The 27,267-nt window shown below is 39.6% G+C and overlaps 2 protein-coding genes and 1 long non-coding RNA gene across 13 annotated transcripts in view; 1 reads left to right on the top strand and 2 right to left on the bottom strand.

Annotated features, from left to right (window-relative positions):
• The window catches only part of LOC120860702, a 236,380-nt gene extending 220,094 nt beyond the window's left edge, over nucleotides 1-16,286 (bottom strand). The window contains exon 1 of the long non-coding RNA XR_005720411.1: nucleotides 15,233-16,286. This is a non-coding gene — a long non-coding RNA (uncharacterized LOC120860702). The remainder of the gene's footprint in view (nucleotides 1-15,232) is intronic.
• Nucleotides 1,868-13,540, top strand: LOC120860700 (actin-binding Rho-activating protein-like). Its single transcript, XM_040236457.1, has 2 exons — nucleotides 1,868-2,595; nucleotides 11,585-13,540. Exons 1-2 carry the CDS (start codon nucleotides 1,925-1,927, stop codon nucleotides 12,060-12,062), a joined length of 1,149 nt encoding a protein of 382 aa, XP_040092391.1. The 5' UTR covers nucleotides 1,868-1,924; the 3' UTR covers nucleotides 12,063-13,540.
• A 6,576-nt stretch (nucleotides 16,287-22,862) lies between the features above and the next one.
• The window catches only part of LOC120860696 (oxidation resistance protein 1), a 459,170-nt gene continuing 454,765 nt past the window's right edge, over nucleotides 22,863-27,267 (bottom strand). For 7 of the 11 annotated variants that reach the window (XM_040236445.1, XM_040236449.1, XM_040236450.1 and 4 more), the window contains 2 exons: nucleotides 26,680-26,753; nucleotides 22,863-24,767 (listed from right to left, as the gene is read on the bottom strand). In XM_040236445.1, coding sequence (XP_040092379.1) covers nucleotides 24,632-24,767; nucleotides 26,680-26,753 — 210 coding nt within the window. In that variant the 3' untranslated portion in view covers nucleotides 22,863-24,631. The remainder of the gene's footprint in view (nucleotides 24,768-26,679; nucleotides 26,754-27,267) is intronic. The other 4 variants (XM_040236447.1, XM_040236452.1, XM_040236453.1 and 1 more) reach the window with 1 other exon arrangement.

Below are 27,267 nucleotides of genomic sequence, written 5' to 3'. Positions count from 1 at the left end.
GCATAAATGAAAGACGGTAGGAACGAAGGACCACAGTTGGCGTGGAAGTAAAATCTCAGAAGAAATGACTAGATTCTTTTAGGAGTTCCCTGGTTTTTGCCAAGACTATCTGCTGACAGCTGTAAGCCCCAGGCAGCCAGCTGCAATGCCCATTAATATGTGAAAGACTATTAACATTTTGCTGTTTTCATTCTCCCCCTGTAAGAAGTGAATATGGAACAGGTGTGGACAGGGAAGCAGAAAAGTTCCTTTGAGAGTTATAAATCAGTCTGATCCTGGGTTGAGTGCATGGATCTCTCTGAGGAACCCCATTCCTTTCCCAAGGCATTCCAAGTGGGTAAAGGGACTCTAACAGGAACCAAACCGCCTGCAGTGTGTCTACATTCCAAGAGAGAATGCCAGAAGTTTCAGACTCAGATTGAAATCTGTGTCATAGTTTTCTCTTCATGTGATCCAATTTCCTCTTAATTAATCAACTGGGATTTTGTCTCTGAATTGTTGGACCATAGTTAACATTATCAGATGCTGTTGAACTCTGAAAACATCTGACAGATTTCTAGATAGAGTATTAAGTCATCTTCCCAATTGTCTTAATCTTAGGAGGTAAATGACCTACAGGATGAAAAACTGACATTTAAAAAAAGTAAATTTGTCTCAATTTCAGAAGTAATTACAGTTCTTACCATTTTTAATGCTCTTGGACAGCAATTTTCAGTGTGTTTAGCTGCATGTCAAGATTTGAGGAAAGTATAAAAATCTATAGAACTGTGGTATGAAAAAAATTCTATTTGTCTTACCTTAAATACTCAGTGCTGACCCCTGCACATTTTTACCTGGTTTAGGACATATCCTAGATAGTTCTTTCTCTATACAAATGACCCATCTATCCAGTCCTATTTAAAAAACAAAACAAAACTATATTCCAGTCTTAGTTCTCAGCACTGAAAGCATGGCTTTTTCTGCATGAACCTAAAGTTATACCAAGGAAGTTTGTGTTAAATTATTAAAATCAAATAGCCAAGTGGGGCTTGCTTCTGTTAACATTCACTTACTTTGTCTTTAAATAGTCTTATTTAACAAAATATTTGAAAAGATTTGTTGTAATAGCAGTCTCTGAAGTTCATTGTGTGTATAGGTCTCAATTTAAAGATTAAAAAAATAATAATTGGACTAAAATTTTGACTATTGTCTTGTGCATTATTACAACTTGTCTATAAAGTAATTCAAACTTGGAATTAGAATACTAGGCCCTTTTCTCCCTGCTTATCTGGGCCTGGGTTTTCTCATCTGGTAAATGGAGCTTGGATGAGATGACCTCTAAGGTCTACATCAAATAGAGTTGAAGACAAAAGGAAGAGGCAGTAGGATGCCTTTGAGGAATAGGATGAAAAGAGCCCCAGGCTTTGCATCAGACATCTGGGTTCCAGTCTTAGATATTATTAGCTATAGGAAGTTAGGCGTCACTGTATTCAGCCATAAAATGGGACTAATTAAAGCTGTATCCAGCACTGCTGAGGTTTCAATGGAAATAAGCCTATTATGTTCCCAGTACAAGTTGTACACGTATTTTATGCTCCTATAAATGGTCGGACCATACTTTCAGGTCAAGAAAAACTTAAGGCTGAGCACATGATCGGATCTAGTAGTTTCCACTCTGGCTCTTGGAGAAGAAAGGGCAGGATCCTATCACTGTCCTTTACCAAGAGAGATGTCCCTCTGCTGTGATGAAACTAGAGCCGTCAGGGTTTAAAAAAAGCGCACGGTCAGGGGGAAGGCACTGCATCTTGGCAAGAAGAGCTTAACATAGTTTCCAGTCACCAAACTCTCTTCCCACCCCACACCCTGCTTCTATTTAAATCCCGGGCCCTCCACCGGTCCGCACTCATTTTAGCCAGTACCCAGGCTCTCAGCAGAGAAGGGTGGCATGGCTCCCGGGGAAAAGCAAAGGGGGGACAGGCCGGCCAGGAGTGCCCTCCGGAAGGTGCACACAGCCACCCTGGTGATCACCTTGGCCCGAGGCTGGCAGCAGTGGGCCAATGAAAACAGCATCAGGCAGGCCCAGGAGCCTGCAGGCTGGATGCCAGGGGGCACCCAGGACCCCCCCGAGGCTTCTGGACCAGCGATAGACGCCCCCGCCCGCTGGAAAGCTCAGAGGGCCCCAAAGCCTTCCTCCCCGAAGCCGGAGGGCTGTGGAGGAGACGGGCACGGCTCAGAGGAAGCCGGCGCGGTTTCTGCAATCAAGAGGAAGGAGGTGACCAAAACGGTGGTCAGCAAGGCTTACGAGAGAGGAGGGGACCTGGGCCACCTCAGCCACCGGTACGAGCAGGGCGGCGACCCGCCGGGGGCCGGGCAGCCCGAGAGCGACGTTGACAGACTCCTCCGCAGCCGCGGCTCCCCAACGCGGAGGAGGAAGTGTGCCAAGCTGGTGGCCGAGCTGACCAGGGGCTGGACAGCGGTGGGGCAGGAGCAGCCCAGCTGCAGGAGCGACAGCGTGGACACAGAGGACAGCGGCTACGGAGGCGAGCCGGCCGAGGCGCCGCAGCCGCGTGGAGAGCAGGTGGCCGTGGCCAGGATCAGACGCCCCCTGCCCTCCCAGTAAGTGAACGCGCCTCAGCGCCTCTCCCCGCCCGCCCGCGCCCCGGGCCGCTGAGGGAGCCGCTGAGGATGCCGCAGAGCCGAGGCCCGGCCCGAGTCAGGCGGAGACCCGCGACAGGGCTGGCAGCCGGGGCTGGGCTAAGAGGGCAGCGCCCGCCTCAGGCATGGACCTCCGGGTCAAGGGCTCGCCCTCCTTGGTTTCTCCCCTCTGTTCTGAACCCTCGAGGTTTAGCCACAACAAAGATGAAGCCACCAGAGACAGGGGTCTGCTACGGGTTATTGTTTGAAGTCAGTTGTATAATGAGTAAGGATTGGCTTATTTTTTTCTGCAGAAAAAAAAAAGTTTTTCCTGGTAGACTGAGGGGAGAGACCTTTCTCTTGTCTCAAATCAGTGTATGTAATATTATCAAGAGACACATCTACCCAAATAGTGCCCATGGAACACAGATTTCTGTGAACCTGGACACAGGTGGGAGGCTGCTGACTGACTGGAGAGCAACCTCTGAAGTGAGACAGACCCAAGTTCAAACCCCGGCTCTGCCCTGGCTATAGACAGTGATACTGTGGTACACTTGAAAGTTGCTAAGAGAATAGCTCTTAAATGTTCTCATCTCTCACACTCACACTCGCACTCTCTCACACACACACACAGCCAGTTATTCTTCTAAACCCATTTCCTCCTTTGTAAAATGATGGCAACAATAAACTCTGCTGTTTTGAGAGAAGTAGATGAGATTAAAGCTGCCAAGAACTTAGCACAGTGCCTGCACATAAGCTCACTCTATGGAAGTTATTAGCCCTCATAGAGAGCTGATTATTTAGCAATTCTTCATTTTCAGAAAGCTTTTTCAGTTTATAAACAAAGGCAGAATGCTATTAGAGCTAGGTAATTAAAATATCACAATACTTGTGTGCTGTGTATGTGTGATATGTTGCTGCAGTCGTGTCTGACTCTTTGTGACCCCATGAACTGTAGCCCACCAGGCTCCTCTGTCCATGGGATTCTCCAGGCAAGAACACTGGAGTGGGTTGCCACGCCCTCCTCCAGGGGATCTTTTTGACCCAGGGATCGAATCTGAGTCTCTTATGTCTCCTGTCTCCACCTGCGTTGGCAGGTGGGTTTTTTACCACCAGCGCCACCTGGGAAGCACAATCCTAAAGCACTTAAATGCATACACGCACACACCAACACACCGACTCAGACTGATACATTTATACATTTATTCTGACAAGAAACACATGCTTTATTTCAAGACAATAACTCTCCCTCCACAGAACAGAAAGTCAGGATTTCTCACTCTACAATCACAGGATATCAGAATATGGGGAAAGTCTCAGATGTGATGAAATGCTTACAAGCTGACTCCCTCTGGAAACAGTTATATGTAAAGGTGTGCTTTTCAACTTATGGAACAATCAGTAAAAAACAAAATTGGGAACCTTATTTGACAAAAAGTTGCCTTACAGTTTGTGACCTTAAAGATGTTTTGAAAGAGTTAGCACTATTACGGGCTTCCCAGAGAGCGTCTCCGGTGGCACAGTGGTAAAGAATCTGCCTGCCAATGCAGGAGACCTGGGTTTGATCCCTGGGTCAGGAAGATCGCCTGGAGGAGGGCATGGCAACCCACTCCAGTGTTCTTGCCTGGAAAATCCCATGGACAGAGGAACGTGGTGGCCTGCAGTCCATAGGGTTGCAGTCAGACACAACTGAGTGACTAACATACACACACACATAGGTGTTTTACCTGCTTTGTCCTTTGAACTCTCACAGTAAGGTTGGTAATATCTCATTTTAGGGATGAGAGCACTGAAGCTTAGAGGGAAAGTTCACTCACCAAGTTAGTGACCTGAGACATGCATGCCCATCTCCAGTTGTCATGCTTTGAAACCAGACATGATGCTACTCTCACTCAGTGCCTTGAGCATACACTCAGAAATCCGGATTTGTGTTCTACTTACATTCACACAGGAATTCATAATCAGAAAGCACTATTCTACCAGGTCATATGGAACCATAGTCTAAATTTTAGCCTCATGGATTTAGGAGGTATGCATGCTAGAAAATGAAATAATAGAATCCTACAGAATAAAAACCGAGAGTAGCACAATGAAGATATTCCTGTCAGTGTCTCTTGAATTGGCCGAGGGTAGGGAGATGACAGCTGGGACCAGTCTCTGACACATGGCCTCTCTTTTGGCATCTACGAATTGTTCATGTGTTTATTTATTTAATCCTCACAACATTCTCTCAGGGTAGGCATAATCGTTATCTTCACTGGATAGAAGGGAACCCGAGACAAAGAAATATTAAGGAATTTGTATAGGATTGTACTGTCCATGGGATTCAAACCCAGGCACTCTGCAGCCAGAGCCCACCTTCTTGACCACTACTCTAAACTGTCTCACCTGAAAGTGGGAACGTGCATTCTAGGCCCTTCTCATGGTTCCCCAAAACACACCTTCTCTGTGTGCTAGAGCAGGACATAGGCTTTGAATAAGAGACAATTAGATTTGGAATATTGGCTACCTGGGAAAATCCTAAAGTTTCTTCATTCTCATCTAAAAAAAAAAGCTGCGATAATCCATAGAGTTATTTTGGTATCAGTCATGTAAAGTGATGGGCACAGAGCTATACTCTGTATAATACAAGGGGCCAGCCCTGGTCATCCCAACACTACAAGATACTAGGAGACTGGCTGTCAGAGTTTGGGGAAGGGAATAGGGCTTCCCTTGTGGCTCAGTCGGTAAAGATTCTGCCTGCAATCCAGGAGACCTGGGTTCCATCCCTGGGCTGGGAAGATCCCCTGGAGGAGGAAATGGCAAACCACTCCAGAATTCTTGCCTGGAGAATCCATGGATGGAGGAACCTGCCTGGCTGCAGTCATGGGGTCACAGGAGTTGGAATGACTGAGTGACTAAACCTACGTACCTACCTATGGGAGTGAAATCCCTCCCTTGCTTCTTGGGTTCCTTTCCCTTAGAGCGCACAGTCTTAGAGCACACAGCGTACTGGAATGTTGCCCACAGCAACAGCAGCTCTGAATGTCAGCCAATGCGAGCGATGCCCAGGAAGCTACCGCGGAAGCCTAATGGGGATTTTTACCTGATGGGACGCTCACATACTGCTGGAGACATAAGCGTGGCATCCCTGACTAGGCCTGTATGAGAGGGGGTTTGTTCACTTATTTTTAATTCTAAGCACCATTCTTTCCCCGTATCCACTAATAGGGAGAACATGATGTGTCATGGATATTTGAGCAGAAAGAGTTTTCTGGGTGGTCCTACGGATAACAGAGACAAGCAATTCAGGTTCGATAAAAAGTAGAAATACTCCTTACCAAAAGAATTTTACTAACTGGGGCTTTACTATGAAAATGAGTTCCATTTTATGCTTTATTTTTAAAAGTCTTTTGACTGTGTAGCTATGTGACTTGTTTTGTCCAGGTCCTTCAGACAAAGCAACTTTTATCTGTCCCCCATTACAGTAATGGTGCAGTATTACATAGTGTATTACATACAGTAATGGCACAATATTAAAATGAAAATCATGCATCCACCCTCTCCAAGGTCTGTTCAGTAAAAATGAAATAGTAGAGCATGAGGGGGTGTTTTATAGAAAAGGGAATTGAACACAGAAATGTATCCACATCATAGAGCCAGTAAGTGATGCCCTTGGGAAGTGATGCCAGAGCTTATGTTCTTCCCAACTCAGGGATCGAGCCCAGGTCTCCTGCCTTGCATGCAGATTCTCTACCATCTGAGCCACCAGGGAAGAATGACTTTACTCCTAGAGCTTGTGTTCTTAACCACTGTGTTAGACTCATCTCTCAGCAGAGAACAGACTCAACGAATCAAATGGAGTCCCAAGCATCACCTCCGTTGTGGAATCCCAGGAAAACTCCCAAAGTGTAATATTTTGGTGCAACTTTATTAAAGATATTCCATGGACTCAGGATGGTTACCAGTCTGCAAGGAGCAGAGCAGCACAGGCCTGGTTCCCACACCTGGCTGATAACAGAATGAAGAGCACAGCTGGGAATGCACAGTCACCCTGCTTCTGATAAATGTGACCCTGTGGATATCACGCTCCCATTAACCAAACTCGCTATATACTTCCTGTAAGAAGAGTAAGCACATGGATACACACACAGGAGCAGACTCTCCCTAGAACTTCCCCGAGACATCGGAAATGTGGCAGAAGTTCTTGGCTTTACTGACAGAGAAGCGTTTTAGCCTAAGATATGAACGTGGTGCCAGTCTTTCAGTATTGCTTTGCTTTCTATGAATTTATACTAGGTCATCTTTCTAAAGCTCAATCTGAACTATCATTCACATTTCACTTGAAAATTTAAAAAATAGGATAAGCTGGTATATTGATTCCTACATTCAGTGATCAAGGATATGCTCAGGGTCTGAGACTTACTAATCCTTATTTAAACTTGATCCTTTCAGACTTTTTAAAAATTGAAAATATGAAAGTAATACCAAACATGTACAAGATAGATAAAATTAAATACTCATTATGGTATATTTCCTTCTAGTACTTTTTAAGCAACCCTATTTTCTAATTCTTGCTTAGAGGACCAATTCTTTTACTTTCCCTCTCTCTTGTTATTGGGAATTATCATTTGACCATATAACAAATGGACATTCATATTTAGAAGGTACTTTTTTAGATGTTTCTCTTCTTCATAGTGTTATTACCTAACCAAACCCAACCCTTATCCCAAATGACATAGAATTTCAACAGTCAGGAAATTTAAGTTCCTAGTTAAAAGAAAAAAATATATATCATCAAAGAATGAGACCCATATAATATACAATTTAAGCAAATTATCTCTGGATACTAATTTGAATATTTTTCAATTCTGTGCTTTCTCTAAGTTATAAAATCAATACAGTTGACTCTTACAACATGGATTTGAGCTGTGTGAGTCTACTTATAAGTGGATTTTTTTTTTTTTGGTCAATAAATGCTTACTCGAGTATTGCTCAACCTGTGCTGGTTGAATCCATGGATGTGGAAACATGGATACAGTGTAACTGTAGAAAGTGAAACTCAGTCATGTCAGGACTCTTTGTGACCCCATGGACTATATATATACACAGAATTCTCCAGGACAGAATACTGGAGTGGGTAACCATTGCCTTCTCCAGGGGATCTTCCCAACCCGGGGATGGAACCCAGGTCTCCCAACTGCAGGCAGATTCTTTACCAGCTGAGCCACTAGGGAAGCAACTGTAGAGTTATACTCAAATTTCCAAGTGCCTGAAGGATCAGAGCCCCCCACCCCCATCATACGTCGCCCCCCAGAAGCAGCAGGTGCAGATCCTGTAGTACCGCAGTGTGTGCGCGCGCATACTCAGTTGCTTCATTTTTGCAACTCTATGTACTGAAGCCCACCAGGCTCCTCTGTCCATGGGATTCTCCAGGCAAGAATACTGGAGTGGGTTGCCATGCCACCCTCCAGGGAATCTTCCCAAATGGAACTTATGTCTCTTGTCTCCTGGATTGGCAGGCAGGTTCTTAACCACTAGTGCCACCTGGAAGCCCAGTACTATATTTACTATGAAAAAATGTCCACATGTAAGTGGACCCATGGCCATGGAGTTCAAACCTGTGTTGTTCAAGGGTCAACTGTAATACCAGCAGAAAGAATTTTGAAAAAAAAAAAAAATCAACTGTCTCTAGACTAACATAATTTCAGTTGTGCACGTACTCTTGATTTCTTCAACCTGGTGCATATATGCATTTTACATAGTTAAAATTGTAGCAGATGCTCAAATTTGTTTTATTCTGTTTATTTTTATGAATGTCTTTTAGTGATTATTCACCATTCTTTTTCATTACTGAATATTCAGTTAGTACTTAAAAGAGTGTCTGGGACTTCCCTGGTTGTCCAGTGGTTAAGAATCCACCTGTCAATGCAGGGGACACAGGTTTGATCCCTGGTCCAGGAAGATTTCACGTGCTGTGGAGCAACTGAGCCCGTGCTCCAGAACTACTAAAGCCTGTGCACTCTAGGGCCTGTGATCCACAAGAGATGCCACCACAATAGGCCCACGTACTACAACGAGAGCAGCCCCCACTTGCTATAACTAGAGAAAACCCTCGCATAACAACAAAGACCCAGCAAAGCCACAGAAATATAAATTAATTTTGAAAATAGTGGGTCTGGTGCACAGTAGGTGTCATACATACTTTAATAAAGGTGGGAAGGAATGTCAAAATGCCTGGAAGTTCCTTAAAGGGAGGACGTATTATGTTCTATACTACAGGATAGTACTGCAGTTGGGGCTCAGGAGACAAAAAGGACGAGTTAGTGAATCATGTTGTTCTTTTCACTGTCTTCTGAGATGTTCAAGCCTCTTCTCCAGCAAGCTGTTCCAGCCTCGTTTGATATGAGCTTTGGGTTCTGCCAGGATGACACTGGGCTTGTTATCGAAGGTTGTGCCTGCCATGGATTGCCATCATTCCAAGGGGACTAGGTATTTACTCTCGTTTGATCATGAGGTCTAGCAGCCCACACTCTGGGCAGCTGAACAGGGACAGCCTGTGGAGACGCAGATGGAGACAAGGACCAGCAGGGCTGAGGGAAATACATTGCACTTCAGGGCAGGGTAGTTCCTAGCACTTGTCCATACGTACGTGTGGGCTAGCTGCTCAGTCGTGTCCGCTGTTTGCAACTCCATGGATTGTAGCCCGCCAGGCTCCTCTGTCAATGGGATTTCTCAGGCAAGGATACTAGAGCGTGTTGCCATTTCCTCCTCCAGGAGATCTTCCCCACCCAGGGATGGAACCCTGTCCCTGCAGCTCCTGTCCTGACTAGCAGATACTCTACCACTGAGCCACCTGGGAAGCCCTTCCATACATCCGTGATTTTTTTAAGTTGTAATAATTGTATAAACAGTTTTCGGATGCTGATTTTTCCCAGTTAACTTAGTCATATACTTTTGTCCATGTGTTTACAAAGAATGATAGTGTTATCTGTGGCAGTGTGCTCCTGGTTTCAATTGTATTATGATAGTGAAACTGAATGCAGCAAGCTAGGGACACAAAGCATGGGAATTAATGAAGGTTCGCCATCTAGTGGATGTCATTCCTCTTTGAAAAATAATACAAGTATGCCTCCCTACCCATATCAGTTAGTTTCCTGCATTTGATTGATCAGATTTTAGGAAATCAATTTGGATGGTGAGGAACACCCGCACCTGACTTGTTCCTGGGTTTTGACCAGCAAGTTATGAGAGTTCAGGGAGGGGTTATTGAATTCATGCATGCCATTCACACGTGTGTGTATGTGTGTGTGCTTCCTCAGTCATGTCCAACTCTGCGACCCCATGGACTGTAGCCACGTAAGCAATTTCAGCTCTACCCTACATCTCCAATTCCAAAGCTTCCAGACATGAAGCCACTTGGTGTTGGGGAGAAGGATGGGTGAGTCACTTGTGGGGATGAAGAATACAGATTTCCGACTTTTATATAGTCCAAGAGTTCATGCTTTACTTGTAAGATTGGAGCTAGAGAAATGACAGGAAAGTCTGTTAAAGACAAACTTTGCTGTTTTTAAATTAGGTCTACACTCGCTAATGATGGTTTTTGTTTTAGTAAGAAATGCATCCCAGGCTGCAAAGCAGACCCACACATTTGAGACAAAACTCATCCACTTATTACACACTGTCCTGGCAGGCTGAGCGGCACCATCACATAGCAGAGAGAGCACGGTCTTTCGCCTCAGACATTTGGGGTCTGAATCCCACCTCTTCCGCTGGGCTGGGGCAGCATTTCACAGTAGTTACACACAGGCTCTGGAGCTGGCTTTACTTTGCTTCGAGTCTCAGCTCCATCAACAACTTTCTGACTGTAAGTAGGTTACCTAACCCTTCTGCCCTCAATTTCCTCATCTGTGAAATGAGATTAACCGTACCTATCTCATAAGATGGTTGTGGAAATATTAGTAGAAAGTGTTTAGAAGAATGTCAGCACATAGTATTCAATAAATGTTACTATTGTTAGCTGCTGTTGCTGCTAACTCACTTCAGTCGTGTCCGACCCTGTGCGACCCACAGACCCATAGACCCACCAGGCTCCCCCATCCCTGGGATTCTCAAGGCAAGAAAACTATTGTTTGCTAGTGTCTCCTATTTAAACTACTAGATAGTTCAAAATTTGTGGAACATTTTAGATATGAACATAGATATGCTTCATTACAAATACGTATTTAAAAAATCTATACATGGCAAATGTAGCAGCAAGGGAGACACAGACATAAAAAGACTTTTGGAAACAGTGGGAGGAGGAGAGGGTGGGATTACTTGAGAGAATAGCACTGAAACATATATCCACACATGTAGAGAGCCAATGGGAATTTGCTGTATGACGCAGGGCACCCAAAGGCGGTGGAGGGATGGGAGTGGGGAGGGCTGTGGGAGGGGGTCCAGGAGGGAGGGGCCACATGTATGTCTATGGCTTCATGTTGATGTGTGGCAAAAACCGTCACAATATTGTAATTATCCTCCAATTCAAATAAATAATTTAAAAATCTACAGGAGTGAATAGTACAAAGTATGTGGCTGATAAAAACCTTATTTGGGGCAAATTTTTTTGATGTATAAAGTGGATTCCCTTAACCCACTGATATGATTCCAGTTCTAAATGTTACCAACATGCAAGTTTGAGCTACACATATTTGCCTTACCTTTGTGTAAGGAAGTTTTTCCTTGAAATAGAGTTTAATATCATTTTATGGAGCTTAAAACATTATTGTTACAGAGAAAATAATCTAGGACCTATCTCAAACTCAGAACAATGGTGGCATCCTCTATGACTTTCCTTCTTCCATCTCTTATTTTTCTGAATTGTTTACATGTCTTTTATAATGAAAAATTTATACTTACATTAAGATGCATATGTATAAGAAGTACAAATAGAAAGCAACCCTTGCTAAATTATGAATATCTTGATTTTTTTACCCTCTCTCTCTTTTAGGGCAAACAGATTCACAGAGAAGCTAAACTGCAAAGCCCAGCGGAAATACAGTCAAGTGGGCAATCTGAAAGGGAGATGGCAACAATGGGCTGATGAACATATCCAATCCCAGAAGCTCAATCCCTTCAGTGAAGAGTTTGATTATGAGTTGGCCATGTCTACCCGCCTGCACAAAGGAGACGAAGGCTACGGCCGTCCCAAGGAAGGAACCAAAACTGCCGAACGGGCCAAGAGAGCTGAGGAACACATCTACAGAGAAATCCTGGACATGTGTTTCATCATCCGCTCAATGGCTCGCCATAGACGGGATGGCAAGATCCAGGTCACCTTTGGGGATCTCTTTGACAGATATGTCCGTATTTCAGATAAAGTTGTGGGCATTCTTATGCGTGCCAGGAAACACGGGCTGGTCGACTTTGAAGGAGAGATGTTATGGCAGGGCCGGGATGACCATGTTGTGATTACTCTACTCAAGTGAACTTTCAACAACACAAGCCAAACCTGACCCACTCTTGTCTTAATGCTAAATGCTAACGTAGTGAGAAAGTAAAATGCAAACTGCTCTGTAATAATTTACTAAATATTAAACCATTTTTTTACATAAATAACTTTTGAGCACTCTATTTCTGAGGGAGTTTGAAGATTGAGGAAGCACACACAAAGCATTTCAGAAAGCACACTGAGGATTATTTGTGCACAATAAGTATTTAAAATTCCACTTACCCTTTGGGCAAAGACATTTGGCTATTCTTTGCAAAGTTGCTATAGATATTAATGTAAATAATTATATATCTAAGATGAATTTGGGTAAATATCAGCAAACCATACTATGATATGTCATTGTTTAGGAAAGAAAAAGCATTCCATTAATTTTGGCAAAGCTAAACATAAAATTTTCTAAGCAGCCTGACTTTGTTCTATTATTTTTATGATAGCATCACTTACAAAATAAGCACATAAATAAAGAGTTGTATTCAGATAAGACACTGAAATTGATGGAATTGCTCTGTGGTCTTTGAATTGAATAGGTTTCCAACAGAAGTTAGCCATCCTTCTCTGATGTGATTTGGGCAAATCATATGAAAACAGGGATCGCTGGTGGTCATAGAGCCAGCAGAGAAAGCAGTTCTGTTCTCCTTCTCTATGATAAAGCAGAGGTGAGAGATTTAGATTTCTCTGCCTTTGCAGGACTGCTTGGGGAAGTTTATTTTTTTCTCAAAACCTTAATGAGTCATGCTGTCTACATTTACCTCAATACACATCAGAGTAGAAAAACAGAAAATGCTACAATGAACTGGAATGTTGAGTGTAGAAGAATCTGAGTCATGGGTAGATCAGAAACAAAGTTGAGAGATTTTAATCAAGTCATTTTACTGTTTCATTTTACTTTGTGCTCTAACAAAAGTTTTGAAAATAACTGAAAGTCTAAAAACAGCAACATTAGTCCAGCTAAAGTGAAAAACGTATAGTTTAATGATGAAAAGGAAATTTACTTCGCACTAATCTGTTCCTTGTCAATTTTGCTCGATTAGTGTGCCTTATATAATTCTAAAAACAAGCTGAATAAAATGTGAGATTACAATTCTTAAGAAATTCAATGAAAGTTACTAAATGATTGCACTTTGGTGTTACACACTGAAATTAATGTCAAAGTATGATCCTGTAAAATAATAGGTGCTCCTAATTGCAAATTGTTAGGCTTAATACAAAGTATGGATTAAACTACCATAGGAGTTATCTTTGCTTTCATGTATTATTCTTTCAAACTGAAAGTTTCAATATCTTCCTAAAGAGGAAAGTTTGTATATTTTTGTTTTCATGAATGATTTGTCAAATTACATATTACTAACATTTCTAAGTAGAATTTCACATAAGATGTATACTTTTATCATAACAGTGAAACCTATGTCAAAAGCTTAAAACATGGCACAAGAATAAAACATACTTTTATGTTCTTGTTTTTGTAATACTATTTTAAAGTATATTCCAAAGCACACTCCACACAGTGTGGGCCATCACAAAGGGTGAATGCGGTGGCCGTGAAATGTGGCATAGTTAGTTTTTATAGCCTGGGTAATTTCATATGCTAATGAGTTGGAAGACTATTCCAGCTGTTTTGGGGAAAGGGTGGAGATTTCCGGGATTTAGGCCACAGTCCACTCCTTGGTCTTTTAACAGTGCTTGGAACTGTCATGCCACCTCTGGGTGTGTCATTTCACTTGCTGACTCAGGATCAAGGTCTAGTCTTGCCTGCCATGTGGTCCCATTTGATTCCAATCAGTTTATGTTGTGTCCTTGGGCTATGTCATTCTTTCAAAAGTTGTGCCCTACCCCTTTTCCCTCCTGTTACAGTAGGAAGGGTACAACCACATTTAAAATCAAACCTCATACCCGCCAGAGATGCTTGGCAGGCACAAACAAAACCTTGTGGTCACCAGGACCCAGAGAAGGTGCAGTGACCCTCACAAAAGACTGAACCAGATCTGCCTGTGTTTGAGGGTCTCCTGTGGAGGCACGGGTCAGTGGCTGCCGCGGAGACAGGGGGTCTGGCTGCAGCGGTTCTGAGAGGTGTAGCAGGTGGAGGCAATAGTCCTTTTGGAGGAGGTTGCTATTAGCTCCACCACAGACCCGCCAGGTGGGCTATCCAGAACAATCACACCAAAGAAGTCCTCGCACTCTTGTGAAAGTTCTAGGACCCACAAAGACTTTCCAACCCGGGGATCTGGCAAAAGGACTAAGAATCCCCAGGGAATCTGACTCTGAGGTCAGCGGGATTTCATTACAGCACTTCCGCAGGACTGAGGGAAACAGAAACTCTTGGAGGACGCAAACAAAATCTATTCCAAGGAGAAAGGAGCAGGGACCTTCAAGGCCGGACAGGTCTTTAGATAGGCATTTTCAGGAACTAATTTTATGAGCCCAATCCTTGTATCTTCTCATAGCTAGAAAAGCACTAAATCCCTTCATGGTGACATCAGCTCCTCACCGTGACTAGCAGAGAACCTTTTCGTAAGGATAAGCATTTTATTGCATGAACGTGCCCTCTACCAAAATCACATATATTGCCCCCCCCACCCCCCACACACACGCCCTCCTCTCTGGAGCAGTTCCTCAGAGATTTCTGAGGTGCCGTCTCCTGGGCTGCAATCCTCATTTTACCCCCAAATAAAACTTAACTCACCTTTCACATTGTGTATCTTTTTAAAGTCAACCATTTGTAGACACCCAGCTCCTCACCAGACTGCCTGCTCTCTCTCTCTCAAAGTGTATTCTTGCTTAAGTAAACTTTTTACTTTCTTAACCTCTGCTTTGTCTCCAAATTCTTTCATAAGGAAGAAACACCTTAAAACTCTTTGGGAATACCAACAAGGATTATCTCATGGCATTGTGTGCCCAGATTTGGGGAGCATCCCTGTCTCTTCACATAAAAACAACTTGTCTCTAACAGAACAACATCACATTGACTTTTTGACCAAGAAATTCCAGTTCTGCAAGCAGCCAGACCCCACTTTTGGTAACAATAGGATATACTTTTATCCCTTATCTACAGACACAGAGAAAAAACACATTCTCCAAGTTAGTCACCTCTTCTTTTGGAAAAAAAAAAAAAAACCAGCCAGAATTAGCTCATAAGCAGTTACTGCTTACCTCTGACGAGGAGGAAAACTTAGTGCACACTCTTCAAATCTCTGAATTGTTTGCTTCAACATCTCAGGGAACAGAGAATTCAGAGGTGCTACTTAAAGGCTGATCTTCCTTCCATGGGCATCAGCAACACCTGTTGCTTGTTAGAAATGCAAATAAGGAGTCGCTCAGCACTGCAGAGGTTTCAAGTTTGGCATGCTGAAAAGTCACCTGGAAAGCTTGCTAAGGATCCCTGGGTGCACCCCAGAGATTTTTGTAGGTCTGGGATGGGGCCCAAGAATTGGCTTTTCTAACAAGTTCCAAGGTGGTGCGACTATGGCTGTTATTCTTTAGACCACATTAGAGCAAAACAGGGAGAATTTGTCACTTTTTCAGGTTTTAACCTTTATCTTCTGACATAAAGCTCAGCTGCTTTCAGTTGCGTAACAGAAACTGGTTTAAATAACAAAGGGAATTTATTTCCTCATACAAAGTGTAGTTTAGAGGTTGGAGGGCTTCAGCTGTTGCCAATTACGTTGCCAACTACCTGGTTCTTTCCAAGTAAATGACCTCTTTCCGAATATAACTCAGAACTGTGAAGCTATCATGTGTGGCCATACATACCAACTAATCACTGCCCCTTACATTTATCTTCAGTCCTACCCATAGAGCATTTTTAGCACATTTTAGGGCTTCAATAAAAAATGTTAATCTCTGTCCTTCCTCCTCCTTTGAGGATGTCTATTATTTCCAACCAAAACAATTTTTTTCCCCCTCCATTTTCACATTTTGCCACACCAGAATAACTCCTATGTGCTGGGTAGAGTGTGAAGAACAGACACACAGGGTCCTTTTTTTTTTTAAAAAAAAAAAGCTTTAAAGTCTAGCTCAGACGTTTCTAAGTTTTCTTCACCCTCTCCCCAAACCAGCTTAGGAATCCTTGCCACCCCAGCCTTTCCTCTTACACAATTATCACAATGTATTGTGTATGTATACTAAATGCTGTGTATATAAGAAAAACACCAATACAGTATACTAGCACATATATATGGAATTTAGAAAGATGGTAACGATAACCCTGTATGCGAGACAGCAAGAGAGACACAGATGTATAGAACAGTCTTTTGGACTCTGTGGGAGAGGGAGAGGGTGGGATGATTTGGGAGAATGGCAATGAAACATGTACAATATCATATAAGAAACGAATTGCCAGTCTAGGTTCGATGCAGGATACAGGATGCTTGGGGCTGGTGCACTGGGATGACCCAGAGAGATGGTATGGGGAGGGAGGTGGGAGAGGGGTTCAGGATTGGGAACACGTGTACACCCGTGGTGGATTCATGTTGATGTATGGCAAAACCAATACACTATTGTAAAGTAAAAAAAAAAAATTTATGAGTAAGTATAAAGTAGGCTTGATCGTGTAGAAATGTTACCTGAAAACTGGGTTTGCTGTAAGATGCAACCAAGCCAAACTGCAGAAGACTTATTACTTGCTCTAAGTAAGGAGAACACCAGGGATCTTTTGCAAAACAGTGTCTCTCTTAACAGCAAAACTGGGGAACTTTAAGCTATTGGTACAGGCATATTCATGAAAGGGCTTGGGTGGTAGGCAGAGTTCAAACTTTAGTTGACTAATAACATGAGGGTCAGAAAAGGTCAACATCATTATCCCTTAGACTCCAGTTGATCTGGTTGTTGGGATTTAAGTTTTGCAAACCAGCTCTACAAAGACAGTGCTTTATGCTAGCCTTAACCATGGACAGAGAACTAGCAGTCTTTACAACTGTTATCTTTGCTCTTGTTATTTCTCTGGCCTGGTAATGGTTTTGTTTCCAAATGTTTTTGGTCCCCTTAAATACATTTATTACTGGGATCTGTTCAAGGTCAAGCACTGTGGCCAGGCTTGATCACAAAAAATAACTTAGGCCAAATATGGCTTATGTCAAGAAAGCCACGCCTGGTTCTTTTTCTCCCTATCCCATATGCTTAGAGAAAGAGATAAATGAGGGAAAATGACAATGTGGGTATAAAGGCCATGAGTTATTGCAATATGCATCAGGGTCTGCTCAATCGATCTTAGTAGGATACTCTCATTTTAAAATATGAAACATACGTGGTAATGAAGATTGAGGAGACAAAAATCCCATATAAGAAATATAGACTTCCCCAGTGGCTCAGTGGTAAAGAATCTGCCTGCCGATGTAGAGGACATGGATTCGACCCTTTGGGAAGATTCCACACGCCACAGAGACTAAGCCACAACTACTGAGCCCCTGTGCCTAAGTACTGAAGCCTGTGAGCTCTAAAGACTATGCTCCGAAATAAGAGAAGTCACTGCAACAAGCCTGTGTGCCGCAACTGAAGCCCACGAACAGCAACGAAGACCCAGAACCAAAATTAAATTTAGAAAAAAGTTTCCATCCATTTTAAAAAGACAAAAAAAATCACATCTCATTAAACCCAAATCTTAAAATATCTAATGGTGTCTTAAAAAATCATAACATTATATTGTTTTTTAATAGTACTCCTTGGTATAGTTAACTACATTGTTATTTCTCCACATAGGCAAAAAGAGAAGAAAAAGCCATGAAGTCCTGAATGGACATGTCTTCACTTGAATAAATCCTCTGAAGAGTACAGAGTTGATTATAACTCCATTTAAGCTACTTGTTACATGGATGGTCTTTTCTTCTTCCATTCAGCCTGGTAAAGCCTTGTCAAAGAAAAGAAAAAATTTCCAATCGTAAAATTTCCTTTCAAGATACAACTCAAACAATATGAAAACACAAATACGTAACACAGTGTGTACTATTTTTAATTGTAAAATAAAATGCAATAAAACAATACATATAGGAAAATGGTTGAAAAAAGTATGGTACCTCCACATGAATGCAGCTCTAAAAAAATATAAGGTAGGCTGGGGATAGATGAAGATGGCAGAACAGAAAGCTGAGCTCACCTCCACCCCAGGAACGCATCGAAAGCACACATGGAGCGACTCTTTCTGAAAACAAACTGGAGACTGGTAGAAAGGCTATTCTACAAGCAAGGCTCTAAAGAAAGATCCACACAGAGTCAGGCAGGAAGGGAAGAGAAGCTGTCATGTAAAGAGCTACACCCTGAGCAGGGAACACACAGGGGAGGGGGCAAGTCACAGGCTCGGGGATCCTGGCTGGGGACTGAGGGCTTGAAACATACCCCCCCAAGCTGGAGTCCAATGCTGGGAAGGTGATTCCTCTTACATGACTTATCAGAGGGGTGTAAGAACTAAGACTCTGCTAGTACAGCCTGCGTACTCCCAGGAACAAAGGCAAAGGAAGTAGACTGGAAACACCCAAGGCTCTGGCTGGTTCTGTGACCACTCCAGTGCATGCCCTGGCCCACAACGGGCACCTGCATCAGCCCCTCTTGCTCTGGTGCAACTGCTTCTAGCAATGTCACCCCAGCAGCAACAAGTAAAATATATTCAATGTTCAAAACTTCATTCTTCTTAAGAGGAAACACATCTAACTGGAAGAAATGGCTGATTTTAGGACTGGGTTACAGAAAGTACAGGTAAGTCTGAAACATCTTGCTGCACCTAAAGCAAGCAAGTGCTCAAGAAAATGGAGAAACACACAGAAGTCAGTGTGATGGGGTTCCCACTGGTTAAATCTAGGACAGAAATAGGTTATTTGATGCACTGAATTGAAAAAAGCAAAGAATAAACCCATCAGTCCATCTCCTTTCATTCTGCCTCATGTCTGGAAGTTCTTTTCCAACCCGCACATGAACCATGACAATAACAACATAATTTTCAAATGATGGAGAAACAAAAGTTCTTCCTTACAGTAAACTCTGACAAACAAATGTGCTGGAAATAAAAAAAATAGAAAAATCATCATTTTGCAATCTTTCAGTAATTCAGGAAAGAAATGCTTAATTGATACCAAAAACACTGTGACAATTTGGTGAAGAATAGGGTATCTATGATATCAAAGTATCTCCCTACCTATTTCTTATTCATTACAAAGGGAAAAATTGATAGCAGTGGAGAAACATGGTGGATACTATTTTAACAAAAGTATCATCAATAAAGGATAAACATACATTGTGTGCATCGTAATATGGTACAGAAGACCCATCAATTCTCTTTTCCTGTCCAAAATGTATAATCTAAATACAGAAAAAATGCAGACATCCATATTGAAGTATATTCAACAATCCTGAGTATCAATCAACGAAAACATAACTGTCATTAAATAAAGAATGACTAATGAGCTTTCCCAGGTTAAAGGAGATCAGAAAGAACAACTGAATGCAATATAGAATCTTGAATTAGATTATGGATCAGGAAAAATAGTGCTTTAAAAGATATTATTAGGACTATTGGTGAAATTAAAAAATGGATTTTTAATTAAATCATATTACTGGATTATGTTAAATTTCCTGAATTCAATCACTTACTATGGTTATTAAAAATGATATCCTTGTTCTTAGGAGATCCAAGCAAACATTTACATTAAGTATAACAGAATTAGTAACATAGGTGAGTCAGGGAAGTACATGGAGGGAGCAGGGATATGACTGGGAGAAGAGAAAGCAAGCAAACAGCTCTTTTGTAAACATGCTGGTACATATATTTTGGTAAACAAATATAAACATTACTGTAGGGTACATACAACGAATAAAATTTGCTGGCCAAAGTTAGCTTTGTTTAGAATACTGGCAAAAAATTTTCTAAAGTTAACTCACTTAATAGGTTTTACTGGCTAATTTAATACTCTTGGCGTGTGCATGCTCAGTCGCTTAGTTGTTTCTGACACTTTATGACCCCAAGGATTGTAGCCTGCCAGGATCCTCTGTCCATGGGATTTCTCAAGCAAGAATATTGGAGAGGGTTCCAATTTCCTTCTCCAGGGGATCTTCATGACCCAAGGATCAAACCAGCATCTCCTGCAGTTCCAGAACTGGCAACTGACAAAGTCTGCCTTTCTGATTCATAGTCATTTATATATTGTGTATATGAGACCTTCATTTGCTCTGTGTATTACAAAAACTGTTGATTGCCTTTTCATTTTCAATGTTTTATTTTGATGAGAAGCTTTTATAATTTTAATGTAGTATAATTTATCAATTTTCCCTTTACAGTTAATGCTTTTCTGCCCTATATATGGGTGTTCTAAAGTCATGATTATTCTTCAGTATCTCTTATACTTTTCAAATTAAAAGCATTATTATTTTTTACCATTTACATTTATATCTATAACTTGTAACTTTTGCACGCAGTATGAGATAGGTTAAGATTCAGTGTTCCATACAGATATTCCATTAAACCGGCATCATTTACTGAAAAGACCTTTCTCTTCACTGAGCAGCAGTGCCAGTTTTTAAAAAAGTCTTCAGTTTGTTTTTAGACTCTCTAACTTTGATTGGTTATTTAGTATATCCTTTGACCAATACTAATTATTTTAATCATCTTTTTAATAGATCATGACTATCTGGTATTTAAGACCACAGTCCATTCTTCAGTGTTGCTTTAGTTAATCTTTGCGTTTACATTTCCATGTTAAATCACAGAATAGCTTATTTCCACAAATTCTGGCTGAGATTTTCACTGCCAATACAGATTGATTTTAGAGAAATAATTTCCTTCAATTATGTCAGTATGGTCCCTAATGGTATGTACTTCCCACTTATGTCTTTATCTTTCTGTTATAGATCTGATATTTTCAATGGCATTACAAAATGACAGTATTTTAAGCTTCATTTTATTTTTGGTTTAGAAAGAATAAAAAGAAAGTTTTTTATATTTTTTTTTCTTTTTTTAATACTGAACTTGTCTTTAGTGACCTTGTTAAATCAACTAGCTTCAACAGTTGGATCTTTTTGGAAATGTCTATGTACACGATTATGTCATATACAAATGACATGTCATTCATTCCCAATCCTTATGCCTTTTCTTCTTCTTGCTTTACTGAAATGGTTGGTACTTCCAAGATAATCCTAAATATAAGTGGTGAAAGTAGTTATTATTGTCAGGTTTCCTATTTCTTGGAGGAAACTTTCAATAGTTGACCATTACAGATAATGATTCCTGTACATTTTTCAAGGATAACTTTTTTTATCAGGTTGAGGAAGATCATTTTTTCCCTAATTTGCTAAGTTTTTAAAAAAATCATAAACAGGGACTGAAGTTGATCAAATGTTTCTTATGCTTCCACAGAGATGATCATGGAAGAGACTGAAGTTCTTTCTTTTCTTGGCAGCCTGGAAGAGTTCATGTAAAACTGATCATTTTATTTTCCTTTAAAAACTTAAAAGCATTACCCAGTAGAAACATACATACAAGCTTAAGATTTCTGTGGGAAGGACTTTTTTTTAAATTAGGAGATTCAATTTCTTTAATACAAAAATTGTATTTCTTCACAGGGTCAGTTTTAATAAATTATTTTCCAAAACATTTTTTCATTTCACCTACATTGTCAGGTTTATTGATGCAAAGTTCTTCACAATATCCTATCTTTTTAAGGCCTGATGGCCCCAATGATGTCGCCATTAAATTGTTCTTAACAGTGATTTGTCTTTTTCTTAATCTTGCTGGAGGTTCATAATTTTACTATTCTGAGATTTTGTTTTGTATGCTTGTTCTAAATTTTTTTACTTATATCTTTACTTTGTCCTACATTCTATTTCCACTAGGTTCAATTTGTTGCTGTTTTTTTAGCTGCTTGAGATGGAAGCTTAGAACCTTTTCTTCAGCTTGTCCCTTGATATTACTATGCCCCAAAATTTATGTCAAGAATTTTCTTTTCACTCAGTTTCTATCTCATACATAGATTGTGGGTTCAACAACTACATGTACGATATTGATTTAAAACTTTTAATCTATCAGAACAGAATAATAATCCCCACTCCCAGTCTACTTTCCAGTTTCTCATGTTGTATTACGCTAAGGTTCACAACACACCTAACTTCCCTATCCACTGATTGTTTCTATTCTTTGTAGATTACCCATCCCAATGAATAATGTACCCCATTCCTAAGATAGACACCCAACAGCTATCCTTAACCTTTTCTGACATCCAACTAATAACCAGATCTTGTTAACCCTAATTCCTCAGTCCCTTTCAAATCCATGCCTCCTTTCTTATCACCATCGCTACTATTCGTATTCAGCCCTCATAATTTTTCTCCTGACTTCTCAACAGGCTTGTTCATTGGTCTCCTTATCTCTATTTTTCTCTCTACTAATAATTTTTACAGTATCTCTTTAAAGCAGAAATTTGATCATGTCATTCTTTTACTCAAATTTTCTTAACTGCTCCTGTGAGATAAATAAATTTCTTGACATTGTACAAAAACAAAGCTCTTTATGAAATTAGTCTTACCTTGCAATGCACTCTCCACTAAAAAAAGAAAAAAAGTGACATAATTTAAAAATAACAAACACTCTTACATGAGCTTCTCACATGCCAAGTACCTTGTTACATCCCCATTTTCTAAACTGTGGTGTTCCTTCCACTTAAATTCATCCCTCCATCATTATTAATATTACCACAACCACCACAGTTTCTAGAACCATTTTTCACATGTAAAAGACAGTAGTATGGTTAATCAAAGACTTCTTAAATAGAAAATAACTTGATTATTCAATAAATACAAATTCAAATTTATATTTACGTATTTAATTTTATTTGGTATACACCACTATGACCTTACTGTAACTGAAATCCAATACAGGATTTTTCTATGGTTAGTCAACTCCACAAAGACAATAATACTGCTGTGGAAGACCAAAGGGGGGAAAACTGATATATTTATTTACAGTTCCCTATATTGTAAACATTTAATCTATACACTGTTAGTAACTTTTAATGAGAGCTTTACATAGACAAAGAAACGATGCCCTGCATTTCTATGCATATTCAGCAATAGCATATTAAATAGAATATCAGATTTTCTTTTTCATTAGCATTATGCTTTCTTTAGATATTATCTAAATTTTCAAAAGATCTAAATATATTCAAGTACTATACAACTAAAACTACTTAAGCCAACATATTTGGCTTATAATTTCATTTTTAGAATAATTTAAAGTGCTATAAGCAACCTGGCAATCAACACTTTCTATAAGAACAAAACTACTTTTAAACATTAATTTACAAGATAATATACAATGTTTATCTGGAATAGCTGAAATTTCAGCACAAGGTCACTGTCACATGTATAACAGCAGGATTTTTTTTTTTTTTTGCATAACATGAAGCTTTGAAATTAACTGATGAATTATTGCCATAATGGCTTATTATTGGTTTCCTACAAAAGAGGATAAGAACTACTGATATATTCTATCTTTTCTTTTTTTTGAGGTCACTTGACAGTAAGTCTGCATATTCAACAAGTCTACTGAGTTACAATATTCTACTATAATCACTGCCCTTTTGTAACAGCAAATGCTAATGGTAATAACATATACCACTTTAAAAAATCACAAGTTTTTTTTTTTTTTCTCCTTTTGAATAGGAACCTATATTTTGGGAGTTGGTGTGCAACAAGGCTGAAACAACAGAACTATAAAACAGTTTACCTGACACAATATATTGACGAAATATGCATGTTTCATAGTTTTTAGTTATGATAATGCCCTGCTAAGCTACAAATATGTAAATAGATATTTTCTTGCTTGATATATTAAATCCAGTAGAATCATCAAGTTCTCATTCTCCTTTGTCATTTTATAACTGTTCATCGGACAATTCAATGGTGAAAGCATATGCCCAAACCTGAAGACCATGTGTACTGTGGTCTATTACAATATGAATTCTCCTCAAATTTCATTTTTATTAAAATGAAATTGAGATTACAGGCAACATTAATAAAGAGAATGCAGTAGTGTGAATTAAAACTAGAACTTAGTGATCTATGAAGTACGTGTTGTTTTGGCATGTTTTTTTCTAAGAGTAACTAGGTTGAGCATGTCCAATGGTCATTTGTGCCAACCTCACAGATAACGGCAGTATCATGTATTCATTCCCTAGATATCTCAAGTTAGACTACTTTAGTAAAACAATCAATATAGTTTAAAAATAAAAAACCAAAATAGGTTCAACAAAAGAGCACCATCCTATTAGGAGACTGAGAAAACATGGATTATAGATGAGGTGGTCACTATGATCAAAATGCTACCAAAATTTTGACAAAACCTAAGCTGTTATGTTCCATGGACCCATGCCATGGTATAAACCTAAAAATGTCTGGGACAGAAACATGATTTTAAAAATACATTCCAAAATTATAGCTATATTAAATGGTGATATGAACTAATTTTAAAACACGAGCTACATGTTACATTGTATTGCTTCTTGAACTTTCCAAACAATGCTTGTTTGTCCATGTCAGGTTTGGGCCATTATCCTGCTAAGACAGAGAGCATTATATTCATTCAAAAGCCCAGATTTCAATGTCTTGGATAAAGAAATCTTCCTTCTTAGAAAGTGTATGATTCCCAAATGTTTTACAAGAATGGCTTCTTCCATGGTAGAGATCTCCGTCAAGCCATAGGGCAAATTCTCCCCTGTAATATATAGAAGAGAACAGTTCTAACAAGAGTCTTTTAATACTTATGCCCTAAGTTATAAAAGAATTATTGCAAGGCTATAAAATATTAATTTAATGAGACATTTCAATATCCAACAACTCTAAACTCATTCTTTTTTCCAAATCGTTCTCTACTCCTTTCCACACTGGCACAAGGCAACTTTTTTTCTGTCCATCCCATTATAAAATCACTGAACATACAGAGCAAGGAATATAATGAACCCTCTAAAATTAATTTCACTAAGAATTAGCTTTTGAGGCAGGTACTGCTCTGTTATTCTTTGTCTGGTATTATAAATTTCTCTCTGCTGTTTGATTTTAACATATTTAATATGAGTTTCTCAGAGACATGAAAACTCCCTATCATTTAAAATAGAAAGTGTGGTTAGTGTTAAGGGTTCAATCTCCAATTCACAGCTGAGGAAACTTTGTTGTTCAAGGTCCCACACATAATGTGTGCTGAAGCTGATAATTTGAATCAGGTCTGATTCTAAATCCTATATTCAGTCTGTTATATGATTTTGATTTCTTTGGGGCTCCTGTTTAGAATTCTGGAATATCAAGTCCTTTCTTCCCATTTCCTGAGACCGTACTCTCCTTCTTCAAAGACTATAAATTTGTTCTAATTTGTTATCAAATGACCCAATGGTTAGTTTAGCTTGCTGGAATCATGCTGTATCATCAAAACCAAGTTCCAGCTGACATCTAATGACACTGTGTATATTACTTTCAAAGACTGAAGGCACGCTTAACAGTTTGAAATTATAAGCCACTTGCTTGTGAGGCTTTCCTGGAGAACTAACTGAATCACATGTAAGACTACCATTTGGAGTAGGGCTGATTGACTGCCCCTCTCCACCAAAACAGATGTAACTGAACATATGAACACCATAAGCTGATTCCAATAACTAAAAACAACATTGGCTATAATAACCATGCTTAATTTTTAATCACTGAAATCATGTCTTCCAAATACCTATCAACAGAGAAGTTGTTAAGAGAATTTGTTAGAATTGGGATGATGCATATTCAGGCTAATAAGATTCTGTAACCTGAATGAATTATTATTATTATATATATCCTCAAATATAGGAAATAAATAACACTTACATAAATTTGGGAATTATTTAGTATGTATTATGTCTTATTTTGAAGGACACAGAGAAGTGACAAATGAAGGAGGTCACATCTGCTAGGTAAGGAGTCTGGGCTGGGAGGCAGTAGAGCCACCCATCTACAAACACCATGCAGACTCAATGAAGCAGGAACACCAGAATAAGGAGCTGAAGTTGCCTGCAGTGCTTGCTATGCTAAACGAATCAAATCAAACTGCTGATTACTCAAACTGCTAAAAACAAAATAAATAAGAAAACAAGCCCTGAAAACTTTGTGTGTTGCGGTGGGGAGTGGGTGGGATCACTAAAATTTTTAACAGGAAAAAAAACTTCTATTGTTTAAAATGTCAATCCAAATAGTCTCCAGGGTAGAATAGTATGAAAACTTTTAGACCTTTTTAAAAAACAATAAATTGAAAGAAAGAATAAATCATAATTTTTTGAAAATTTGAGACGCTCGAAGAGATTAGTATATTTCTCTGTCAAATATCAAGGAGTCACTGTACTCTAGAACATGGGTTTTAATCGAAAGGGAATCAACTAAACAGCATTCTGAGATGAATAAACAAATATTTTATCAAGGGTTTCATATATTACACTTATGCACTTTCCTGCAAATATATACTTTCTTAGTCATAACATAAAAATTAGTCATAATATATAAATTAGAATTCTAATGTCAAAACTTTTGAAAGATAGCTGATTTAAAAATAACACAAATGAATTCTTAAAGTTTTTTTTAAAATCTCATAGTCAAATTTTCAAGAGACTTACCCTCCACCACCAAAAGCTAGTGAATCCATATCTCCTTTGATAAAAAACATATTATCTCCTGTCCACTTAAAGACCTACAAAAATGAAAAAAAAAAAAAAAAAACCTTTTAAATATGTAGATGAAAATGATTACTATAGTTAGTTCTCCTGAATCCCAAATAGTTAATAAAGCCTAGATAGACAGCAAGAAGAATAACAAGAACAGAAAAAGTCTGGGCCGAAAGGGTGGTGCTTTTGCTTTCAGTGTTTGTAAGACTAAATTTGAAAGCATGTGTTCAACAGCAACATAATTTAAATACACAAATCTTACCATTTCTTCATATATACAAATTTTTCTGACTACACAGGTATCAAGAATTCGATGGTTAATGAGAAATGTTAAAGAAAGTAAATCAGCTAAAAACTGAGTAGATGCTATTTTTAACATCAAATTTCAGTGAAGTAAAAGTCGCTCAGTTGTGCCCAACTTTTTGCAACCCCATGGATTATACAGTCCATGGAATTCTCCAGGCCAGAATACTGGAGTGGGTAGCCGTTCCCTCTTCCAGGGACATCAAATATAAATATATATTAATTTGATAATATTTT

The sequence above is a fragment of the Oryx dammah genome, unplaced genomic scaffold (genome assembly GCF_014754425.2).
Source record: "Oryx dammah isolate SB20612 unplaced genomic scaffold, SCBI_Odam_1.1 HiC_scaffold_11163, whole genome shotgun sequence".
Lineage (NCBI taxonomy): Eukaryota > Metazoa > Chordata > Mammalia > Artiodactyla > Bovidae > Oryx > Oryx dammah.
The sequence above is the reverse complement of the archived record's forward strand: the minus strand, read 5'-3'. Positions and strand labels throughout refer to the sequence as shown.